At 49.7% G+C, this 18,454-nt stretch overlaps 3 protein-coding genes across 5 annotated transcripts in view; 1 reads left to right on the forward strand and 2 right to left on the reverse strand.

The window, feature by feature from the left end:
• DLEC1 (DLEC1 cilia and flagella associated protein) overlaps positions 1-2,233 on the forward strand; it is a 37,489-nt gene extending 35,256 nt beyond the window's left edge. Inside the window, exon 38 of the mRNA XM_068673339.1 lies at positions 1,192-2,233. Coding sequence (XP_068529440.1) covers positions 1,192-1,315 — 124 coding nt within the window. The 3' untranslated portion in view covers positions 1,316-2,233. The remainder of the gene's footprint in view (positions 1-1,191) is intronic.
• Positions 2,234-2,944: 711 nt separating this feature from the next.
• On the reverse strand, positions 2,945-11,319 carry ACAA1 (acetyl-CoA acyltransferase 1). The gene is made up of 12 exons (XM_068673343.1): positions 11,073-11,319; positions 10,126-10,219; positions 9,852-9,909; positions 9,151-9,230; positions 8,611-8,653; positions 7,769-7,867; positions 7,549-7,629; positions 5,561-5,751; positions 5,274-5,453; positions 4,477-4,532; positions 3,562-3,707; positions 2,945-3,416 (listed from the first exon to the last, which is right to left on the reverse strand). The coding sequence occupies exons 1-12, from the start codon at positions 11,292-11,294 to the stop codon at positions 3,341-3,343; spliced, it is 1,326 nt and encodes a 441-aa protein (XP_068529444.1). The 5' UTR covers positions 11,295-11,319; the 3' UTR covers positions 2,945-3,340.
• Positions 11,320-12,541: 1,222 nt separating this feature from the next.
• The window catches only part of LOC137852060 (mitogen-activated protein kinase kinase kinase 3-like), a 65,190-nt gene continuing 59,277 nt past the window's right edge, over positions 12,542-18,454 (reverse strand). For all 3 annotated transcript variants that reach the window (XM_068673342.1, XM_068673340.1, XM_068673341.1), the window contains exons 14-17: positions 18,219-18,350; positions 16,031-16,160; positions 15,387-15,564; positions 12,542-14,688 (exon numbers count right to left, since the gene is read on the reverse strand). In XM_068673342.1, the coding sequence (XP_068529443.1) occupies positions 14,460-14,688; positions 15,387-15,564; positions 16,031-16,160; positions 18,219-18,350 (669 nt within the window). In that variant the 3' untranslated portion in view covers positions 12,542-14,459. The remainder of the gene's footprint in view (positions 14,689-15,386; positions 15,565-16,030; positions 16,161-18,218; positions 18,351-18,454) is intronic.

Raw genomic sequence — 18,454 nt, forward strand, 5'->3', positions numbered from 1 at the left:
TAATGAGATGCAAATCCTGAAGGAAAACAGCTTTTGTTACAAATGATGTTTTTTTGCTGAGATGGCCAGAGGAAAGGCCCCATGATATTCCTTCACACCTCCCAGAGAAGACAAGTAGGTTTGTTTTTTTTTTTAAGCTTCACTCATTACTTGGAAATTTTAACATCTTGGCAGAAAGTTTAGGATGAGCCTATCCCTGGGATTTCAGTGAACTCTGAACACTGCCGAGAGGGAAGTTTCAAGAAGCAACCTACAAGTGACAGCTATTGCTGGAACTTCAGGTCCCCTGGGCCAGGCCGTGAGCTCTCCATGCCTGGAGCTCCTGCAGTCTCAGCAGGATGGGGCCTGTTAGGCCTCGCTCTGAGCACTGCCTTGGACCGGAGACCAACTTGGGCCAGACTCTCAACTCCTTAAATCTTTCAGCAGAGCCTTTTGACTCTGCCTGAAGCGCTTCCTTTGGTCTGACAACAGGTACCACAATAATCAGCCTGCCAGGGAATTCCCAGCACTGCCGAGCTCAGCACCAGCATGGCAGTAGGAAATGATGATATGTGAGGTGATTTTAGTGACTCACCTCCCTAAATCAGGCATCTTCCTGCAGAATTTGGTACTAGAAGTAAGAGCTGCCTGTTAGACAAGTCTCTTGCAGGCCTTTACAAGGGCAATCTCTGAGAGAGGTGCTTCAGCTGGAGGAGCCCAAGGGCATTGGGTAGCACCAGCCTTAGGCAAATTACGCTGTAAGGCTTCCACTTAGCACAAGTGCTAAAATGCCACTTGCTGTAAGCCCTTTGATGTTCATTTACAACCTGGACTCGGTCAATTATCCCTTGACTTACTGGCATTGACAAACTTGTTTCAAACCTGTCAGAGGGGAGGAGCTGTCACAGCAAAGCGGTGCAGGCAGGTGTTTGTTCCCAAGCGATGCTAATCCCTTAGAGCTTGGTTTTATTTATTTAAACTCAAATTGACTTTCACAGATAGGAAGGCACTCGAGGTCTTCTTTCAACAATGAAATTAATAATGCAGCGTCTTTAGCTGAGGCAGAGACTGTAGCATTGTTTTAAACCCTCATATGTATGAAACCAAAGCCAGGTCTCTCCTTTTTCTTCCACAAAGTAACTAATATCATCGTAAACCATGGAGATAGGTCCAACTATAACTGAAATGTCATCTTTTCCCTCTGCACTTTAGGAAGGCCATCGAGTACGAAGCAGTCGTGACCATTACTGGGATGCTGGGAGAGAAGGCTTGCACGCTGCACATCAGGGGATGTGGATCATACGATGGGAAGTATGAAGACCCACATTTGATTTAAGCAGGACAGATGGCAAGGTAGTAAGTCAGCTGCAAAAGTGGCATCAGCTGAGCCTGTATTGTCATCTACTTCAGCTTTTAAATGTGTACCAGAGTTTTAGCAGAATAAAGTTTATAGGTTACAGGTGATAAAAGTCACAGTAATTTGAAAACAGTCGTAATCTCATCCTGTGGTATTTTATTGCTCTGATAAGCTTAGTGTTACCCACAGAGCCAGGCTCTGCAACAGCATGTTTTAAATTGCAAGCTAGCAATGGTAACTGTTAGGTCAAAAAACTTTTGCATAGTACACTGTGCTTCAAATTACAATCAAGGCTGAAGCTTTTGCTTTGCAATTTTTCTGCTTGTTTAATATTAAAATGGCCACTGATACATAATGAAACCAAGAATTAGTGAATAGACCAGCATTTCCCTGGCTGTCTTCTCAATATCTCACGTGAATATGGGAAAGCCAGCATTTCCTGGACTCTGCGTGTTTCATCATGCTTGGATACGGAGAACAGCCCCTTCAGCTACAGAGGGAGAAACCCTTCTTCCTCTTGATTCCTTCCTCCCACATGGTTCCCATTTACTCACACATCCCTTCAACTGTTTTTAGAATTGCTTTAGCAAAAGGTCACTGAAATTCCCACTTCTGAGACTGTTCAATTTTCCACTCCCATCGCATAAAGTTTTTGTTAGAGGCACTGTGTGTGGGGAGGAAGGGCCGGGAAGAGAACAAAAGATGATGCTATCTGCCTTCTGCCTGCATGAAAGCAGATCTGTACTGGCACTGAAAACTCATTCTATGCATAGGAACCGTAGTGTGCAAAGAGGACCCTTGAGTTACAGTTAAAGAATGCTATCTTTTTGCTCTGAAATACATGAGATGGCTGGGTAAGCGAGACTGGCTACAGAACAGGAACATGAGAAAATAAAATAGCTCTCGCTAATCATGACCTTCAAATATCACAATAAAAAGAATACAAAGATATTGCAGGAGCCCAATTGTATTATTAAGTGCAAAATAAGAGCTGGGACAAAAAACTTCAGTCTGTGTTACAAATTTAAACTTCCTAACAGTCATTAGGCATCAAAAGGTCATTAATGCATTTATTTTTGAAGCCATTAGCTCCTAGCTTCAGTGATCCTTCTGCTAACAAGAACAGGTAAGGAAGAATTTCCTAAGATGAAATGTAAACATTTGTATTAGTGCTGAGATCTGTTTTATATCTAATTATCAAGCAGAAGCTTGTCTGTTGTGTTAGTCATACAAGCTAATAATTAGAAACGTGTTGTAAAAAAATGGAATGGCTACTTTCAAACACCTTGTTTCTAGCAATTCTTCAGAACCTTTGCTTGCAGGCACCCCAACTGTTTGTTTATATTTTGCTGCTGTATAAACTACTTCCTAGCAGCCCTTCCACCTTGCCCCCGTGGTTGTTTCAGAGCAGCTTGGTTAAAAATCTCTCTGTAGATAGAAAGTTAAAGCACATCCTCTAGCATATGGATGATTTAAGACAGAGCCAATTTGTGACCTGGGTAGAACAAACATAGTTATAAAGGAAATATTAAGTCTTTGCACTGCTTTCAAAAGAAACCTTTCTAGACTAGATGATGAAATCTTTAAGAAATCTCTGGAAAAGCCATCTCATGTGCACCATCATTTTCATTTGGAGCCATGGTTTTAGGTGATTTGTCATACAATGTACAACGTAAATATAATTAGAGAGGAGGAGTTCAAAGTAAAGGGATCAATTACAAGTGTTCATTCACAATCACCACACGAGGGCCTGTCTTTGAACTTCAGCTGAACTCGTTTCTTTTCTCATCCTAGGATGCTTTGCAGCACTGAAGTGAATGTCAATCTTGCTTTTTTCCACCTCAGTTGATCTGTAGGATTGGTTCTGCTTCTCAATTTGAGCCTGTAATTTGTAGAGCTAGTAACGGATCCCTGTATCCACTTGATTCCACAGTGCAAATCACTTGCTATTACTAGAGAAGGCAGAGAATTAGCAGCTGTGTTGATTTGTCAGTACGCTGGAGTTTAGTTCCCTGGGTATTCAAATACTGCTGCAGCTCCCATACCAGTTCCAATGCACATTGACACAACACCATACGCTCTGGAACAAAAGAAGATGTGAAATTAAGAAAAACATCATGTTTATATCACCTGACCAGGAGAAAAAATCCAATAAGAGTGATGGTTACTTCTGAGCCCCATTTACCCAGACACACCTAAGGTTAATACCATTGTTCAGTGCTCACCTTTTCCCTCTACGCTTCAATTCATTGAGCAAAGTGACGACTTGCCGGGCGCCCGTACAGCCCAGGGGGTGCCCCAGGGCTATTGCTCCTCCCAGGGGGTTGACCTTCTCCATGGGAATGCCCAGCTTTTCAACACAGTACACAGCCTGAAAAGACAAAGGGAAACATTTCACAGGATGCTCTCACCTCTGTACCTCTGTTAGTTCTCAGCTCTCCTGCAATACTGAACTAGGAGGGCTGCACAGCTGGTGATCTCCACATACAAAGAAAGACAGCAAACAGCCAGGCTGATAATCCTAGGCAGGTCTAGGGGCTTCAGAAGATTTGTGCTCAAAATGAATTGAGCTCAAGTTATGTTTTCTATTACGTAAAATACACACTGTTATGTCAGCTGCTCTGAAAGTATTAAAGTATTAAAATAATTAGTATTTACGGGCCTGACTAGCTAGACCATTTTCCAGTGGAAAGCAGAAGAACTACATTACAAATCCAAAGCACATGAAGCAAGCAAAATCTATCAACTTCATCTCAAGCTGAGCCCACATACTTTCTGACTGGCAAGTCACAGATTTGTGGCCAACAAGTGACGTTTCTGCATTTCATTAAGGACATGCAAATGGATAAGTGCAACACATTCACACCGACACCACCCTGTAACAAGTTACAGCCTTGTGAAACAGCAATTTCGCAAGTTAGTATGAGGATACAACAACGAAGTAATCGTTATTATTTAGTGGAGATCTTTTTTTTAGTCTATGCTACATAAGCAATGCCCTGCTTATTTTTATTTCAAGAAAATAGCCTGTATGTTTTTAACATTTGGCCAGAAGTGTAGTCAAATCTTCATTTTGAGACCAAGTTGAAATATATTTTGTTTCCAAGCAATGTAACAACTCAACCAGAATGATCACTCACCTGGCTTGCAAAGGCTTCGTTGATTTCAAATATATCAATGTCATTTAGTGTCAGACCTATGGTTCAGAAAAATCAGGATTTAAAAGGAGATATTATTGCCTTATAAGTACATTAAAGAGAATAACTCAAAGTCTTTCTTCATGAATTCTACTTCTACCCTGCTAACAACAACAAAGAGAGGACCTTGGCTCCCTGTTAGGTATCTACGTTTTTATGTCTTTATGTGTACAAGTACCTAAAGACTGCAAAACCTCACAGTCCGTGGCATCATGTCACTGAGTTTGCAGTTTCCTTGGATTAAATGTGGTTTCTTTGCGGCGGGGTTAAAGACCAAAGGGTATTTCGAGACAAAGATAAAACTATAGGCAAATGTGTAACCACAGTGCCGACAGCTGACCGCAATAATAATCGTGAGCCATAAAAGCTGCTCGACCCTGTGAGTGTGATAACACCGAGGAAAGCCCGTTCCACTGGTCAGATGCCAAAATTGTAAAGAAAACCAAAACACAAACAAGAAAACCACACACCCACAGCCTCCTCACATTACGCGAAAAGAGAACTAAATGAACTCTAAATCATTTGCCACATGCTGGCAGCTTGTTGAGGCTGTGCAGGGGTTTAGTCCTGAGCTTCTCAAAGGTGAGTGAGGGGTAATTTGTGTCTCAGAAGCAAGCAGCATTACACCACCACCAGGCAGCATCTCTTTCAGGGCTCTAGCTGCATGTGCAGGAATAATCACCTCAAATTTCAGTCCACAGGGAGCGATTCTGCCCCGTGCTGAGCTGCGTGGTCCTTACCTGCCTTCTCCACAGCAGCAGGGATGGCGTAGGCTGGCCCAATGCCCATAACATCGGGCGGGACTCCAACCACAGCGAAGGACTTGAGCACCCCCAGCACTGGCAGCCCCAGCTGTGCTGCTTTGGAGCGTTTTGCCAGCAGAACTGCAGCTGCTCCATCACTGACCTGGCTGGCGTTGCCTGTTGGAAGAGATCTGTCACCACCCCTTCTGCCTGAGCACATGGTGCGACGGGGCAGGCGAGCCACGGGAAGGGCAGAAAATCGTGTCATTGAAGGCAGAGCTGACCTGCTGTGGTGCTGCCGTTCTCCTTGAAGGCAGGCTTCAGCTTTGCCAAGCCTTCCAGGGTGGTGGAAGGCCTAATCCCTTCATCTTGGTGCACGGTGATTGTTTGTTGGTTGCCCTCCTTATCTTGGACGGTGGTCTTGACCGGGACAATCTCGGCTTTAAACAGTCCCAGCTGCTGAGCTTTCGCTGCTCTGTTAAAGGAAAGTACAAAAGTTAAAATAACCTGGAAGGGAACTGCAAGAAGTGATGCCAACAAGAGGAGTCAGAGGATGAATTCAGGTGTGACTTGGTACCAGGTGCATCAGCACTGAGCAGCGGATGGGAAGAACACAAATACTGCTTTCTGTTAACGGGAAGACAGACTTCTTACCTCTGTCACAGGAAATACATCGCTTATATGTTGGGCATTCCTACCCAAACCTGGGTCACAGGAGCACTAAGTGCTGAGCAAGATCCTGTTCTGTCCCCACTCACACCTCAGTGACTGACTGACCACCAGCAGCCCACAGCCATCAGGCTGTACTTGTCCAGTGGTACAGCCACACCACAACAGGGAGAAAATAATCCCCATGTCCAAACATCAATGCCTATTTCTGAAAGTTTAAAACAGGGTGAGGCAGCTAGGCTTCTATGCAATACTAATGATCTGTGAGAAGTTACAGAACAGAGTTTCACCCATTCCAGATTTTGTCCTACAAAAAACAAGCTGACTTTTAGACTGCAGACTTGAAGTATCATCTTCTGGCATTTAAATGTCATCTTTCAAATGATTCCAATTTGTGTTGCATAATTTATTGACTACACAGAAGGGAACCAGAAGTAAAGGTGCACAGAGGATCTGGTCTGGTCCAACCAGCAGGGAACAACTGACACAAGCAGACTGATGGAAGCGTGAAGAAGGCAAGCGGATAATTTATAATTAACTCTGAGCACATAATTTTAATCTTTCATACTAACGAAGTATTTAAAAGCCTCCGCAGCAGAGACAATTTAGAAGATTTACCTTCCAGCAGCAAAGTGCCCTTTGCAGGTAATGCAAATTGGAGACAAAGCTTGTTCTACTCCTTTATGCTGTTATTCATAAAATATAAATATTTAATATTGCCAAGAGAGATTAAGAGCCGAAGGAGAGATCAGTAACTCCACAGACATCCTGAGCCTGCAGCCAGAAAATCAACCCTTTCCTCATGTGAGAGGTGAGGATCGTGTTCACATACCCTTCTGCGCTATCAGGCAGTGAGAAAGCCTGGCATGCCAAGTTCCCTCCGAGCAGGGCCAGAATTTAAAGGTTAACTGCCTTGTCCAGCAGCTTCCTGCGTTAGATAAATAATTGGACCGGGGCGATGCTTAAACACAGTTCTGAAAGTTTAACTCCTTGATGCCAGCAACTTCAACGTCTCGCCCACTGCCCCTGGACTGCTGGTACAGCCCTGGGGATTCCAGGGGTCAGCTCACCCTGGCAATTATTTCACCTAAAGGAAGGGTTTTAGAAGTAGGACTGGGCTCACTTGGAGCCAAGCACCTGCAGCAAAGACAAGCCGCTCCTCTTACAAGCTCGGCAGCTCTCTGGAAGTGCCTCCTTTGAAACGCTCCCCCTCAGGGAAGCTCAATTCTGCTCTGATGCCCACGGTGGGTTTAAAATGACACCGAGCCAAAGCCACTGTGAGAACACTGAGCTGTCCACTGGGTTTGGGAACCTCGTGGCAATGGTGTCCTTCACTCCATGACACACACAGGTCACTCGGTGCTCAAAGCCTGCACGGCTGGTGGTGAGTGTGCAAAACCACACAGCTCCGGGCTCAGGCTGCCTCACCATGCCGCTGGGCTTTGCTCTGACCACCTCAGGCTTCTTTACTCACCGCTCAGTTGCGAAAGGCAAGATGAAGGCTGCACGTAACCACTCATGCAAAGTGCGATATTGTTGTGTTTTTTCCCCCCCTATCTCTATGTATTCTCGAACCAGAAAGGTGAAAATCAGAAGCATTTACTTTTGTTGGGAAGCCAAGGCAAAGGCGTCCTGCTTCTTGCGGGAAACTCCAAACTTCTCCGCCACATTCTCTGAGGTTATTCTGGGAAAAACAACATCAGAAAATTAACCCAATAATGTACCTAACGAAGCTGGAGTTGTCTTTTATTGACAACACAAGCTACAAGCAGTGGCTTCGGTCTCAAAGCTCACTGCTGACTGCTCAACCTGGACCTACTCACCCCATGGGAATCAGGCAATCTCGAGCTTTGCTGTTCTCCATCATACTGGAGCTGATATCACCAGGGTTATTGGCGCTTCTGAGGGACATCGTTTCCACGCTAAACATAGGGGAAAAAAATGAAGTTACTGCCACTGCTTCCATGCTACGCTAATGGTGATTGCTCAGCTAGGAGTGATCGATGTCTTGACAACATTATTCCCTATCAACCTACAGAAGTGCAGCTGATAATTAAAAACTGGCTGAGGCAGAAGCTCCTCAGGCGTCAGTACAAAAATTAGCACCAAATTACACCGGGTTGTTAGCCTAAGCAGGTCCTTGTTCCATTAGGACAGGACACCAATGTCAACAGTTAATTTCTCATGTTTCCACAGCAAGGAAGGAGCTGCTAACTATTCTGGCACTTCTGCCTTCAGACGTAACGAAAAACCCAAGGTTCTTGGACTAGAGCTGTCAACAGCCAGAAAAAGGCCAGTTCCAGCTTAGAAACTGGTTGGCAGTGGAACAACATCGAGTATGAAGCAACGCACGACAAAGAGACTTCAGTGAGCTATGCACTGGCATTTTGCAACACGAAGAATTTCAGATGTGGGTCCCAGAGGCTGCAGCCTTTGGCCTACAGATGGGTTAACAGATCGAAGGAACCCAATTTTACTGCACGAATACAAAGCCACCGCTTAGGACTTGCGAGCTTTTGTACAGTCAGTCTTAGGCCACGAAGCTGAAGATGCTTCACGGTCTGCTGCCTTCTGGGAACACAGATCTGCTTGGAAGGGATTTCTGACGCCCCATCCAAGACCTGCTGCAGGAGGCCATAAAAGTGCCATAAAAAGATGTTCTTACCCACAGGCCAGGCCAATGTCATACGACCCATTTCGGATGCCACCTGTAACAGCAGGGCACAAACATTCTTATTATCGTTAGGAGCACAAGCGCTTGGATTCCAGATGCAATTTTGTGACCACCTGATGTGTTCACTGCCCCTGGAAGGGGCTTTCCCTCCGTGCTCCAACATAAGCCAAGGAACTGAGGTGGCTGAAACTAAGCACAACCTGACCTGCCAGCAGGGAGGACGGGATTGACCCTTAAAGAAAGAGCCTGACGTGGAAGTGGTGGTAGAAAGAACTCATCCTCAGATGACCAAGGTATTTCTCTAAGGGTATCTTATGTATCTCAAGGGTACGAGGTGTATCTGTAAGGGTACCTTTGTATCCCAAGGATATGGAAGCATTCAAGTCAACACCATGCTGAGAATTCCCAGCAGCAGAAGGCTTTATCACTGTTTTTACTGCTCAGAGGGACTGGAGAACAAATGACCAGGATAAAGGAGCACTTGTAGCAGGGCAGGCATCAATGCCAGCCCGAGTGCCTGTGCACGCTTACCAGCTATATTGATAATGGCCTGCAGCCCGGAGGAGCACTGCCGGTTGACACTCGAGCACGGCACCGTCTCTGGGATCCCACTAGGGCATGAGAGAGCATTAAAGACCATGCAAAAAACTGAACTGCTACAGAGAACATGAAACCTCTTGATTAAACTGTAACCCTCACGCTCAACTGATCCCAATAAATGCTTGTTGACCTATTTGGACCTGCACCAAGACAAAGCAAAATTCACGGATAATTTCCAAATGGAATTGCAGGTGGCTCCGCGTGCTGTTTCCCCACAGGTCTACCTTGGAAAGCCCTCTGTAAGCAGGGCCCTCTCACAAGCCCAGTTCCTAAGCTCTGACCAGGGCCAGAAATGCTCAAAGGCTCTGCAATGTTGCTAATTGCTGCCTGTGCCCCTCCAAAGCGGCGTCTGTAAACTGCTTTAGCAGAAGGACACATCAGGGGCAGCCCGCAGAACGATGTCTGCGTGGAAAGGGAGGCCGCTCCCCGCAGCGCCGCCCGGTCCCTGCCAACAGGGCCGGCTGCTCCCAGCAGGGCTCTCCGAACGCTCGATCAAAGTCTGATTTCTGGGCAAAAGGTGACTTGCTGGAAACTCCTACGAGCTCACGAGCCTCATCACGACCTCTCACCCAGTGCTGCTCCATAGCCAAGGCCCAAAACGAGAAGAAACTTTGATATGGTTGAGAGCTTACCTTAGAAATTGTGCAACTCTCGCGACCAAAGCGCCAGCTCCCGGCTGCAGCACGTTCCCTGCGTGCAAACATAGGATCGGCATCAGTCGGCTGCACTGCCCCCACTACCTGCTGCGGACACCGAAGGGACAGTGCCCAACCACTTGACGGGATGGTCATCAAGGATGTGTTAATTCCACAAGCATAACAACTCCACGCGTTAACCCCTTCCGACCCCCACAACACCCACGAGCCCCCCGTGGGCCTGTCCTGGAGTCTGAGGGCAACCACTCACCCACACAGATGTCCCCCAACACCTCCGGCCGCAGCCCGACGTCCTGCAGGACAGCGGTCATAACAGCAGACAGCAGCTCATCGGGTGTAGTATCCTGCAAGCACACGAATACACGTTATAGGGCCTTAAAAGCGACTTGGATGAGTTATATGGCACGAGCATGCAGAGTTCCCTCTGTTCCCTCATCCCAAGATGACCCCAAAGGGCAGCAGCCGGACCCCACCGCCCACATCCAGCTGAGTTACTGAAGGGATTTCTGCCCCCAGCAGCGCGTCGCACACACCTGGAGTGGGTTTTGCACAACTTGGTGACTCCAGTCCCATAACACTAGAGTTTTGTGGGCTGTTATCGACCCCAAATTCAACACAGCCCCTTGAAAACCTACAAAAACACAGGCAGCTTGGCAACACCTCGTGTCCCACCACCACCACCACCTTCGCTTGTAGGTGTCGTGGCTGTCCCGGGGCTGGGTTTGGGGGAACGTGGGGCGAGGAGAACAGGCTGAGGAGGACAAAAAGCAATTAGACAATGCTTGGGGTTCCCTCAAACCCCAAAATGCTGCTCCTGAGGCACGGCAAGGCGCAGGCAGGTCCAGGAGCTCCACACAGGGCAGGAAGGTGAGGGAGATGTTTCCTCACCGCAGTTCCTCAGGGAACCGGGGCTGTTGGGCTCTGTGGGGCAGGACACAGCGGGGTCAGGCACCCCACAACAGCCTGTGGGGCTGGGGGGGGGCTCTTGGTGGCAGCTCCGCACCCCAAAAATTGATTTTATTTCCCTGGTGGTTGGCGAGTGGTGTGGGGGCAACCCCTGAGGGGTCGGTATTTAGGGGAAAGGCAGCTCCCCGAGGGACGAGTAAGGACTGGGGAGGGATCCGGAGGCGCCCCGCGGATTTAGGGCGTGAGGGACACCCCAAAATAAATAAATAAATAAATAAAGCAAATCCCTACCTTGAACCCCCCGCGCTTGGCTCGGCCGATGGCCGTCCTCCTGCCGTGCACCACCACCACATCTTCGGGACACGAAGCTCCTCCGGGCCAGCTCCCGCACGGCGCTGCCCTCACGGCGGCCGGGGGCTGCCCCGCCAGGTGCCCCAGCACCGCCCGCACCCGCCTCAGCGCCCCGCTGCCGCTGCCCGCCGCCATCTTGGCTTCCCCGCCCGCCGCCGCCATTTTCACGCCCCCCGCCGCGGGGAGGGAGGGGGCGGGGTTTGGGCACGGACACGCCTACCTCATTTGCATAACCACGCCCACTTGACTCGTTGGCCCCGCCCCCTGGTTGGGCTCGGGGGTGGAGGAGGAAAAAGGGGGGAAGGGATTGGGATAAGGGAGCGAAAATAAAAGGGAATTAAAATTAAAAGGTTAAAGAAAGGGTTAAATTTAAAATTAAAAATTAAAATAAAAATTAAATTAAAATTAAAAATTAATAGTAAATTCTGTGAGGTAGTCCGCTGAAAGGAGAAAATGCAAATGGATGGAGATAGGGATAAATGAATGAATGAAATGAATGAATTAAATGAATAAAATAAATGAATGAAATGAATGAAATTGAAGAAGGCAGAAATAAAAGAGCCCACCCCAAGCCTCCTACTGTGGTGTACCACCAGGCCAATGTGACCGTGGAGATCACAGAATCACAGAATTTCTAGGTTGGAAGAGACCTCAAGATCATCGAGTCCAACCTCTGACCTAACACTAACAGTCCCCACTAAACCATATCCCTAAGCTCTACATCTAAACGTCTTTTGAAGACTTCCAGGGATGGTGACTCCACCACCTCCCTGGGCAGCCCGTTCCAGTGCCTCACAACCCTTTCAGTAAAGAAATTCTTCCTAACATCTAACCTAAAACTCCCCTGGCGCAACTTAAGCCCATTCCCCCTCGTCCTGTCACCAGGCACGTGGGAGAACAGGCCAACCCCCACCTCACTACAGCCTCCTTTAAGGTACCTATAGAGAGCAATAAGGTCACCCCTGAGCCTCCTCTTCTCCAGGCTGAACAAGCCCAGCTCCTTCAGCCGCTCCTCATAGGACTTGTTCTCCAGGCCCCTCACCAGCTTCGTCGCCCTTCTTTGGACCCGCTCAAGCACCTCGATGTCCTTCTTGTAGCGAGGGGCCCAAAACTGAACCCAGTACTCGAGGTGCGGCCTCACCAGAGCCGAGTCCAGAGGCTGGGGAGTGCCATGCGTGGTGGGGGTCCCAGTCTCAGGGCAGAGCCCCCGAGGAGGGAAGGACACAGAGGGGTGGCCGCGCGCCCGGCAGACACAGAACACGACACTGGAGCCTTTTTCCAACGGGAGGAAAACGTTTCTCTGGGATACACGCGGCGACACCGCACGGAGAGCGGGGACACGGCCCCAGGAGGGCTCCCCCCCCGCTGCCCCGGGTGCACCGGACAAAATAAAATATACATATATAAAAAAACAAAAAAAAACAAAAAGGAAATTTACATGGCATAATATTACATTCTCTTCTAGTTTTCATTTTGTACATCAGAACACTGCGAGGGTTTTTTTGTTTTAAAAAAACACAAAGGCAAAGGCACCTGAGGAGCGAGTCGCACTCACACGCGGGCACTCACACGCAGCCTTGCACGCACAGCCCTACACACAGCCCTACACACACCCCCACAGACACACACACACACACAAACCCCATCACACACGAGCCAGGGGACCCGGCTGTCCCAGGGAGGCTTTTTGGGGTGCTTTGTGGGGCTGACGAGGCCCCAGGGAGCGTTTTTGGGAGGGTCCCCCTCGGCCTCCCCCAGTGCTCGGGGCAGCGCGGCCGGGCCCCCACTTTTGTTCTCGAAGCTTTGGAGAAAATATTCAGCTCCCATCCACCCCTAAGGGGCGAAAAATCAAAGCTGAACAGGTCGGGTGAAAGGGGAGAAAAGAGCATAAAAACATTTTTAGCTTTCCTGAAATGCCCTTTGTTTGTCTGTCAACCCCTTATTTGCCAACACGTTTTTTCTTGTTTTTTTTTTTTTTTTTTTTTAAATCCACCCTATGGAGCTAACCAGAGTGATGGATTTGGTCCTATTCACAGAATAAAATTCTTTTTTTCCCCTAGAGGAAGGAGGGGACAGCCCAGAGAGCCAGCATCCAGCGCCCTGGTGGCCAGGCACAAAGCTCGGGTAGGCACCACCAACCTCTGCAGCTCCTGGACACACTTACAGGAACCCTTCTGGCTATTTAATTTGCCCAAACAGCCCCAGCCTTTTCTTTAACTGAAATAATTGTGGTTTTTGCCTCTCCCTCTGGAGCTGCAGATGAGGAAATGCTCCCAGTGCCACCACAGGACGACTCGATCTCTCCCACCCAGGACTTAAGGATGTGCAAAGTCACACGACCAACCCCGTTCTCCATTTCCCTTTGCTCTGAGCAACACTTCTCATTTTCAATGAAAAAACATTAAAATAAAATAAACCTTTGTTTGATGCCCTGGGAACTGCTCATTTAACCTCCACTGAGCCAGGTGGAAACAGCTAATGCAGCGAGGAAGCAGGAGATGGGGCGATGCAATTAATTTGGCCAAAATGTCCAAGATCTGGTAAATTCATTGCCTCCCACGGCCTCTCAACTTGTAGTAGTGTTGGTGGGGGCCATAGCCCAGCTCTGCTTTAAGCTTTCCCAATTTAACCTCCACCTCCCGAAATACTGCAGAAGGGAGCCCAGCTGCACGCCATCCGCGCAGCTCTGCGGCCCCAGGCTGCGGCTTCATCCTGGCGCAGCCCCGCGGCTGCTCCCTGCCCGATTTGAGGCAAAATCAGAGGATGCGGAGGCCCGGCCGTGCCCCCACAGCTCCACACGCACACGCACACGCACGCACACGAAGGCAAGAAACTGCAGAAACGCGCCCGGCTCCCTGCCAGGCACCGCGATTGTAACCGCTTAAGGCACAGGACAGGAGCCAACGCCACCTCCCTGGTGAGGCCACCCGGTGTCACCACCTCCGAAAGGTTCCTGTCCCCTGGTGGACACCGGGTCCCTCCTGCTCCACGCCCTGAGGATCATCTCCAGCTGGGCTGAAGCTCTGTTCCTCTGCGGGGAGCAGCGCTGGGCGCTCAGCATCCCATTCCTCCGCTGGTCCCGAGGGTGCTCCAGGGAAGCCCTCGGCCCCAATTCCCCGGCGGTGGCCTCCAGGTCCCGAGTGTGCCTTCCAAAAATCCCACAAGGCGGCAGCCACCGAGCGAGAAGGGACCCAAGGGGGGAGCCACCAAGCAAGGACGAGCCCGGGGCTGGAGGTGTGAAGGGCAGGGTGCCAAAATAAAAAGGGGCCGCAGGTCTGGCGGCCACCCCCTGTCCCATCAGCGTTTCCCCAAGCCGCCGCCCGGGGCTCAGAGGCCGCAGTTGACGAAGGGATGCCTCAGCAGGTCCTCAGCCGTCGGCCTCCGCTTCTCCTCCACGAAGATCTGCTTGAGGAAGTTGCGGCAGGAGCTGGAGACGCCGTCGGGGAGCTGGGGGTTGGTGGGCTGCGTGGCGATCTTAAAAATCGCCGCCATGGCTTCGAACTCGGCCCAGGGCGGCTTCTCCGTCAGCATCTCCACCACGGTGCAGGCCACGCTCCTGCAACGAGACGGCAAGCCCATCAGGGAGAGCAGACTTGTGAGATTTGTCCTAAAATGGGTGTTTTTTTCTGCCCTGCTTTAACTCAAGATTAAGCTTCATGAAAAAAGATGGCTGAGAATGCAAAGCACCTGATAGGAACAACCCCAGAAGGAAAATCCTAATGAGTTCAGACACCCCAGTTTCAATAATAGGATGTTGTTCCCCGAACAGTCGAGCCAGAATGAAAGCTGCTTGCCTACAGATTTATGTCTGACTTTATCCCCATTTATTGGGAGGCCAAGTGGAGTTACCCCTGCTCTTTCTGGCTCCAGCTGCCATCCTCCAGAGAGGCCTCAAAACATTCGGGAGCACCCAAAGATTTTGGGTGTCTTCGTGTCTGAGCCGCACGCAAACACCCAGCAGCTGATTTCAGAGGCTGCAAAAAGATCACAGCGAGCCTCCAAGCTGGGCTGAGTTAACCTAAAAACAGCGTGACCAGAGCTCAACAGCTCTCCTGGCAAACCCTCTCCTCACACACCGGGCATTTTGAAAGCAAGCTGTGGTTGTGTGTGCTCCTCTCCAGGGGCTTTCAGCTAGGATTTGCTCCCTCTGGGTGTCTGTATGTTTGATCCTGACATTCACCTCCCATTTCCATCCCTTGCACCCTTTCCATCTTCCAAACACGTGGCAGTGGGGGGTTTTATCCTGCTCCTTACCACACATCAGCTTTCCTTCCGTAGCCTTCTCCGCTGATAACCTCCGGGCTCATCCAGTACGGCGTTCCCGTGACGGATTTAATCCCGGTCCCAGACATGCAGATGGTCTGGATACGTTTGCTGGCCCCAAAATCTCCAAGCTTCACATTTCCAGCAGAATCTCGCAAAATATTGGCACCTGGGGACAAGAAGCAACAACGAAAACACCGAGTGATGAAGCAGCATGCTGAACCGAGCAGCCACAACGAGGAGAGCAAGGGCAGAGGCAAGGAGTTGGACGTGAGGGAGCCCAAAGGGCTCGGCTGGGGCTGGACTCAGCTGTAGGATTTTACAGCCCCCTCTCCTAGGCAGCTGCTCTCCTGGACAGCCTCCAGATTTTTAGAAAGGTGGAGATCTGCCAGCCGTAAAGGCAGGTAGTTTCTCTTAAGAGTACCTGGTCTGGGCATCCCAGGCAGGAAGACAGAACAAGAGTTTGGTTCCAGCTTGCTCAAGATTTTCATGGTTCAAGAGGCAAAGCCAGAGAAAAAATAACTTAAATACCAAATATCTGCTCTGTGTTTTGCACAAGAATTATGTTGGGGCACAGTGAGGCTGGGCTGAAGAAACCTAAGGAAGCAAGAAGCTCCCCTGCGTTCCCTACTCACCTTTAATGTCCCTGTGGACAATCATATTGCTGTGCAAGTAGAAGACTCCCTGCAAGATCTGCCTGGTGTACTTCCGAGTGACGTTCTCCGTCAGAGCACCGTACGCTTTGAGCTGGTCCTTTATCGAACCCTGGTGAGAGGAAACATCGGGCAGCAACCATAAGGACCAGAAGAATCGGGTGCAACACGTCACGGTGACCTTATAAACTTCCCTGACCACCACATTTCTCAGCTCAAATAAAAAACCCAAGCCACTCTGTTGGAGAAATGGCAAGATAAACATCCAGGAAGCGCTGAACAGAGCAAGGATTTGACCCCAGTGCCTCAGAGGCTAGTGGAAAAAGAGGAACAGCCTCTGGCAGCCATCAGTGCCACCCTCTGCCAACAGCACGGAGCTTGTTCCCCCTCTAGTGGCTCGCCTTCACCAACAGCTCATGGACAAGGGCGGCACTAATGAGGAGCTTCTAATCAGGTGAGGATACTCTCCACGAGCTCTTCATGGTTGTCACCTTCTGTGAAGGCTTTCTCCCAGTTTCTTTTGGGGCTGGTGGCAAACCTGCCGCTGGGGATCTCCCTTCCCTTTCATGGTGTTACTGAAGTAAGCTGGGATGCTTGGAAATTATCCCCTCCTGCACCTCGTGGGCAGGGTGTCCTTCCTCACCCTCAACTCTGCAAGCTTCCTTATCCTGGGGGACATCAAAAAATGAAGCCAAAGAAGGGAAAACGGGGTCTGCAGGACTTGTGGTCAAAGGGACCGTTCTGTTTTCCAAGCATAAACTGAAAATAAGAGGTGAATGGTGCAGGGTACAGCAGGAAACACACAGCTTTATAACAAGGCTGATCACCAGAATGCCAGCCTGGTGGTGCACCCAAGCTTTGCCCCCTGAAGATTTTACCATGCTAGCTGTGTATGATCAGAAACCTGGCCACATCCAGCAGTTTGGAGCTGCTCTTCTGTGAGCTTTGGGAGCTCAGCCACTTCCGCTGCCACTGGAAACCAAAGCCCTGAGCTGCTTTTGTGCAATAAGCCATCCCCGTGGCACCGAAGCCAATCTGTATTTGGTCAGAGCTCTGGTTTATCGCAAAGAAAACAAACACTCAGCTTCCAGCCTTGCTGGACGCTGCCCCAGCACCAAACGGTGGTTTCCTGGCTGCTAACAAACACCAGCACGCTGCAGAACGAGCAGCAAGGGTGCTGCTGGAGCTTCTGGGCTTTTCTCTTCGGGGTCTGAGCCTTGTCATAAGGCCTGGAAGCGATGTGCCTGTCCCCGGGGACAGAGGCAGGACGGTGCTTGGAAGGGGCTCGAAGGCATGAAGCCCACCTGATTCGTGACATGTTCGGAGAGCCTGCAGCACATTTACTAATGACCGAAATTATTTGTGACCAGGTGACTTCCAGTCCCCTCTGACCTTACAAACAAGGATTTATTCTTCCACGGGCTAGGGGACAAACCCAGCTGGGCAGGCAGGACGTAGGAGAGCAGCTCGCCCAGCAACGCCAGCAGTTGTGCTGGTTTATACCACGCAGTGACTTTGTCCAGCTGACTCTGATACAACCTGCGTCCTTACAGAGATGTTCAGCTGATGTGTGTGTGCTCTCCAGGCTCCCTCAGAGCTTCCTTTTCCCTGGAGCTATTTCACCCCGTGTGTCAGCAAAACCGCAGAGTTAATCCCCTCCTGGTAGGTTGGATCGTGCTACCAACACAAGGTTCAGTCCTGAGCAGGAGAAGGCTTACCAGTGAGTAACGCTGGGTTGAACGCACACGTGCTGAAAGCCTGGAATAATTGGTGACAGCTGTGGGTGGACAGTTGTGCTATTAACGTGTCCTGGAGGGATTTGTAATAAATACTTAAGGATGGGCTCAGGCCGCAGCGTTTGGAGCCAGATCTGGAGCACGTCCCGCATTCACCACGTTCAGATTGCAGGCTGTGCACACACCCTTCCCCAGGATCCAAACCTGAGACCCTTCCAGGCTTCTGATTTGACCCGCTGCACCTTGAGGGGCCTGACCACGACACCTGGCTCGATGTGAGCTCCCCCAGCTCCTGGGGATGCTAGGATGCAGTGCTTTGCTTTGGCTCATCAGATAAACTTGACAGCTAAGCTTCACTACAACACCAGATCCAAATTTCTCCAAACTCTAAGGCAGTGTAGGTCATGACAATCCTCAGCAGGAACTGCACTTACCCCTGGCATGTATTCAACAAAGATTGACAGCTTCCTCTCCTCGGGATCCCGCAAACACCCATAGTACTGCACTATCCTGTCGTGGCGGAGAGTCTTCAGCAGCTGGATCTCACACTCCAAAGCGTTCACCTCCTGCAACAGGACAGACACACTGCGTGAGAGGTGTGCTCAAGGAGTTTTTTTACCCTCAGCCTCCAGCCCACAGCCCCACAGAGCGCGGTGCTGCCCTCACACTC

This window comes from Anas acuta, chromosome 2, assembly GCF_963932015.1.
Source record: "Anas acuta chromosome 2, bAnaAcu1.1, whole genome shotgun sequence".
NCBI lineage: Eukaryota > Metazoa > Chordata > Aves > Anseriformes > Anatidae > Anas > Anas acuta.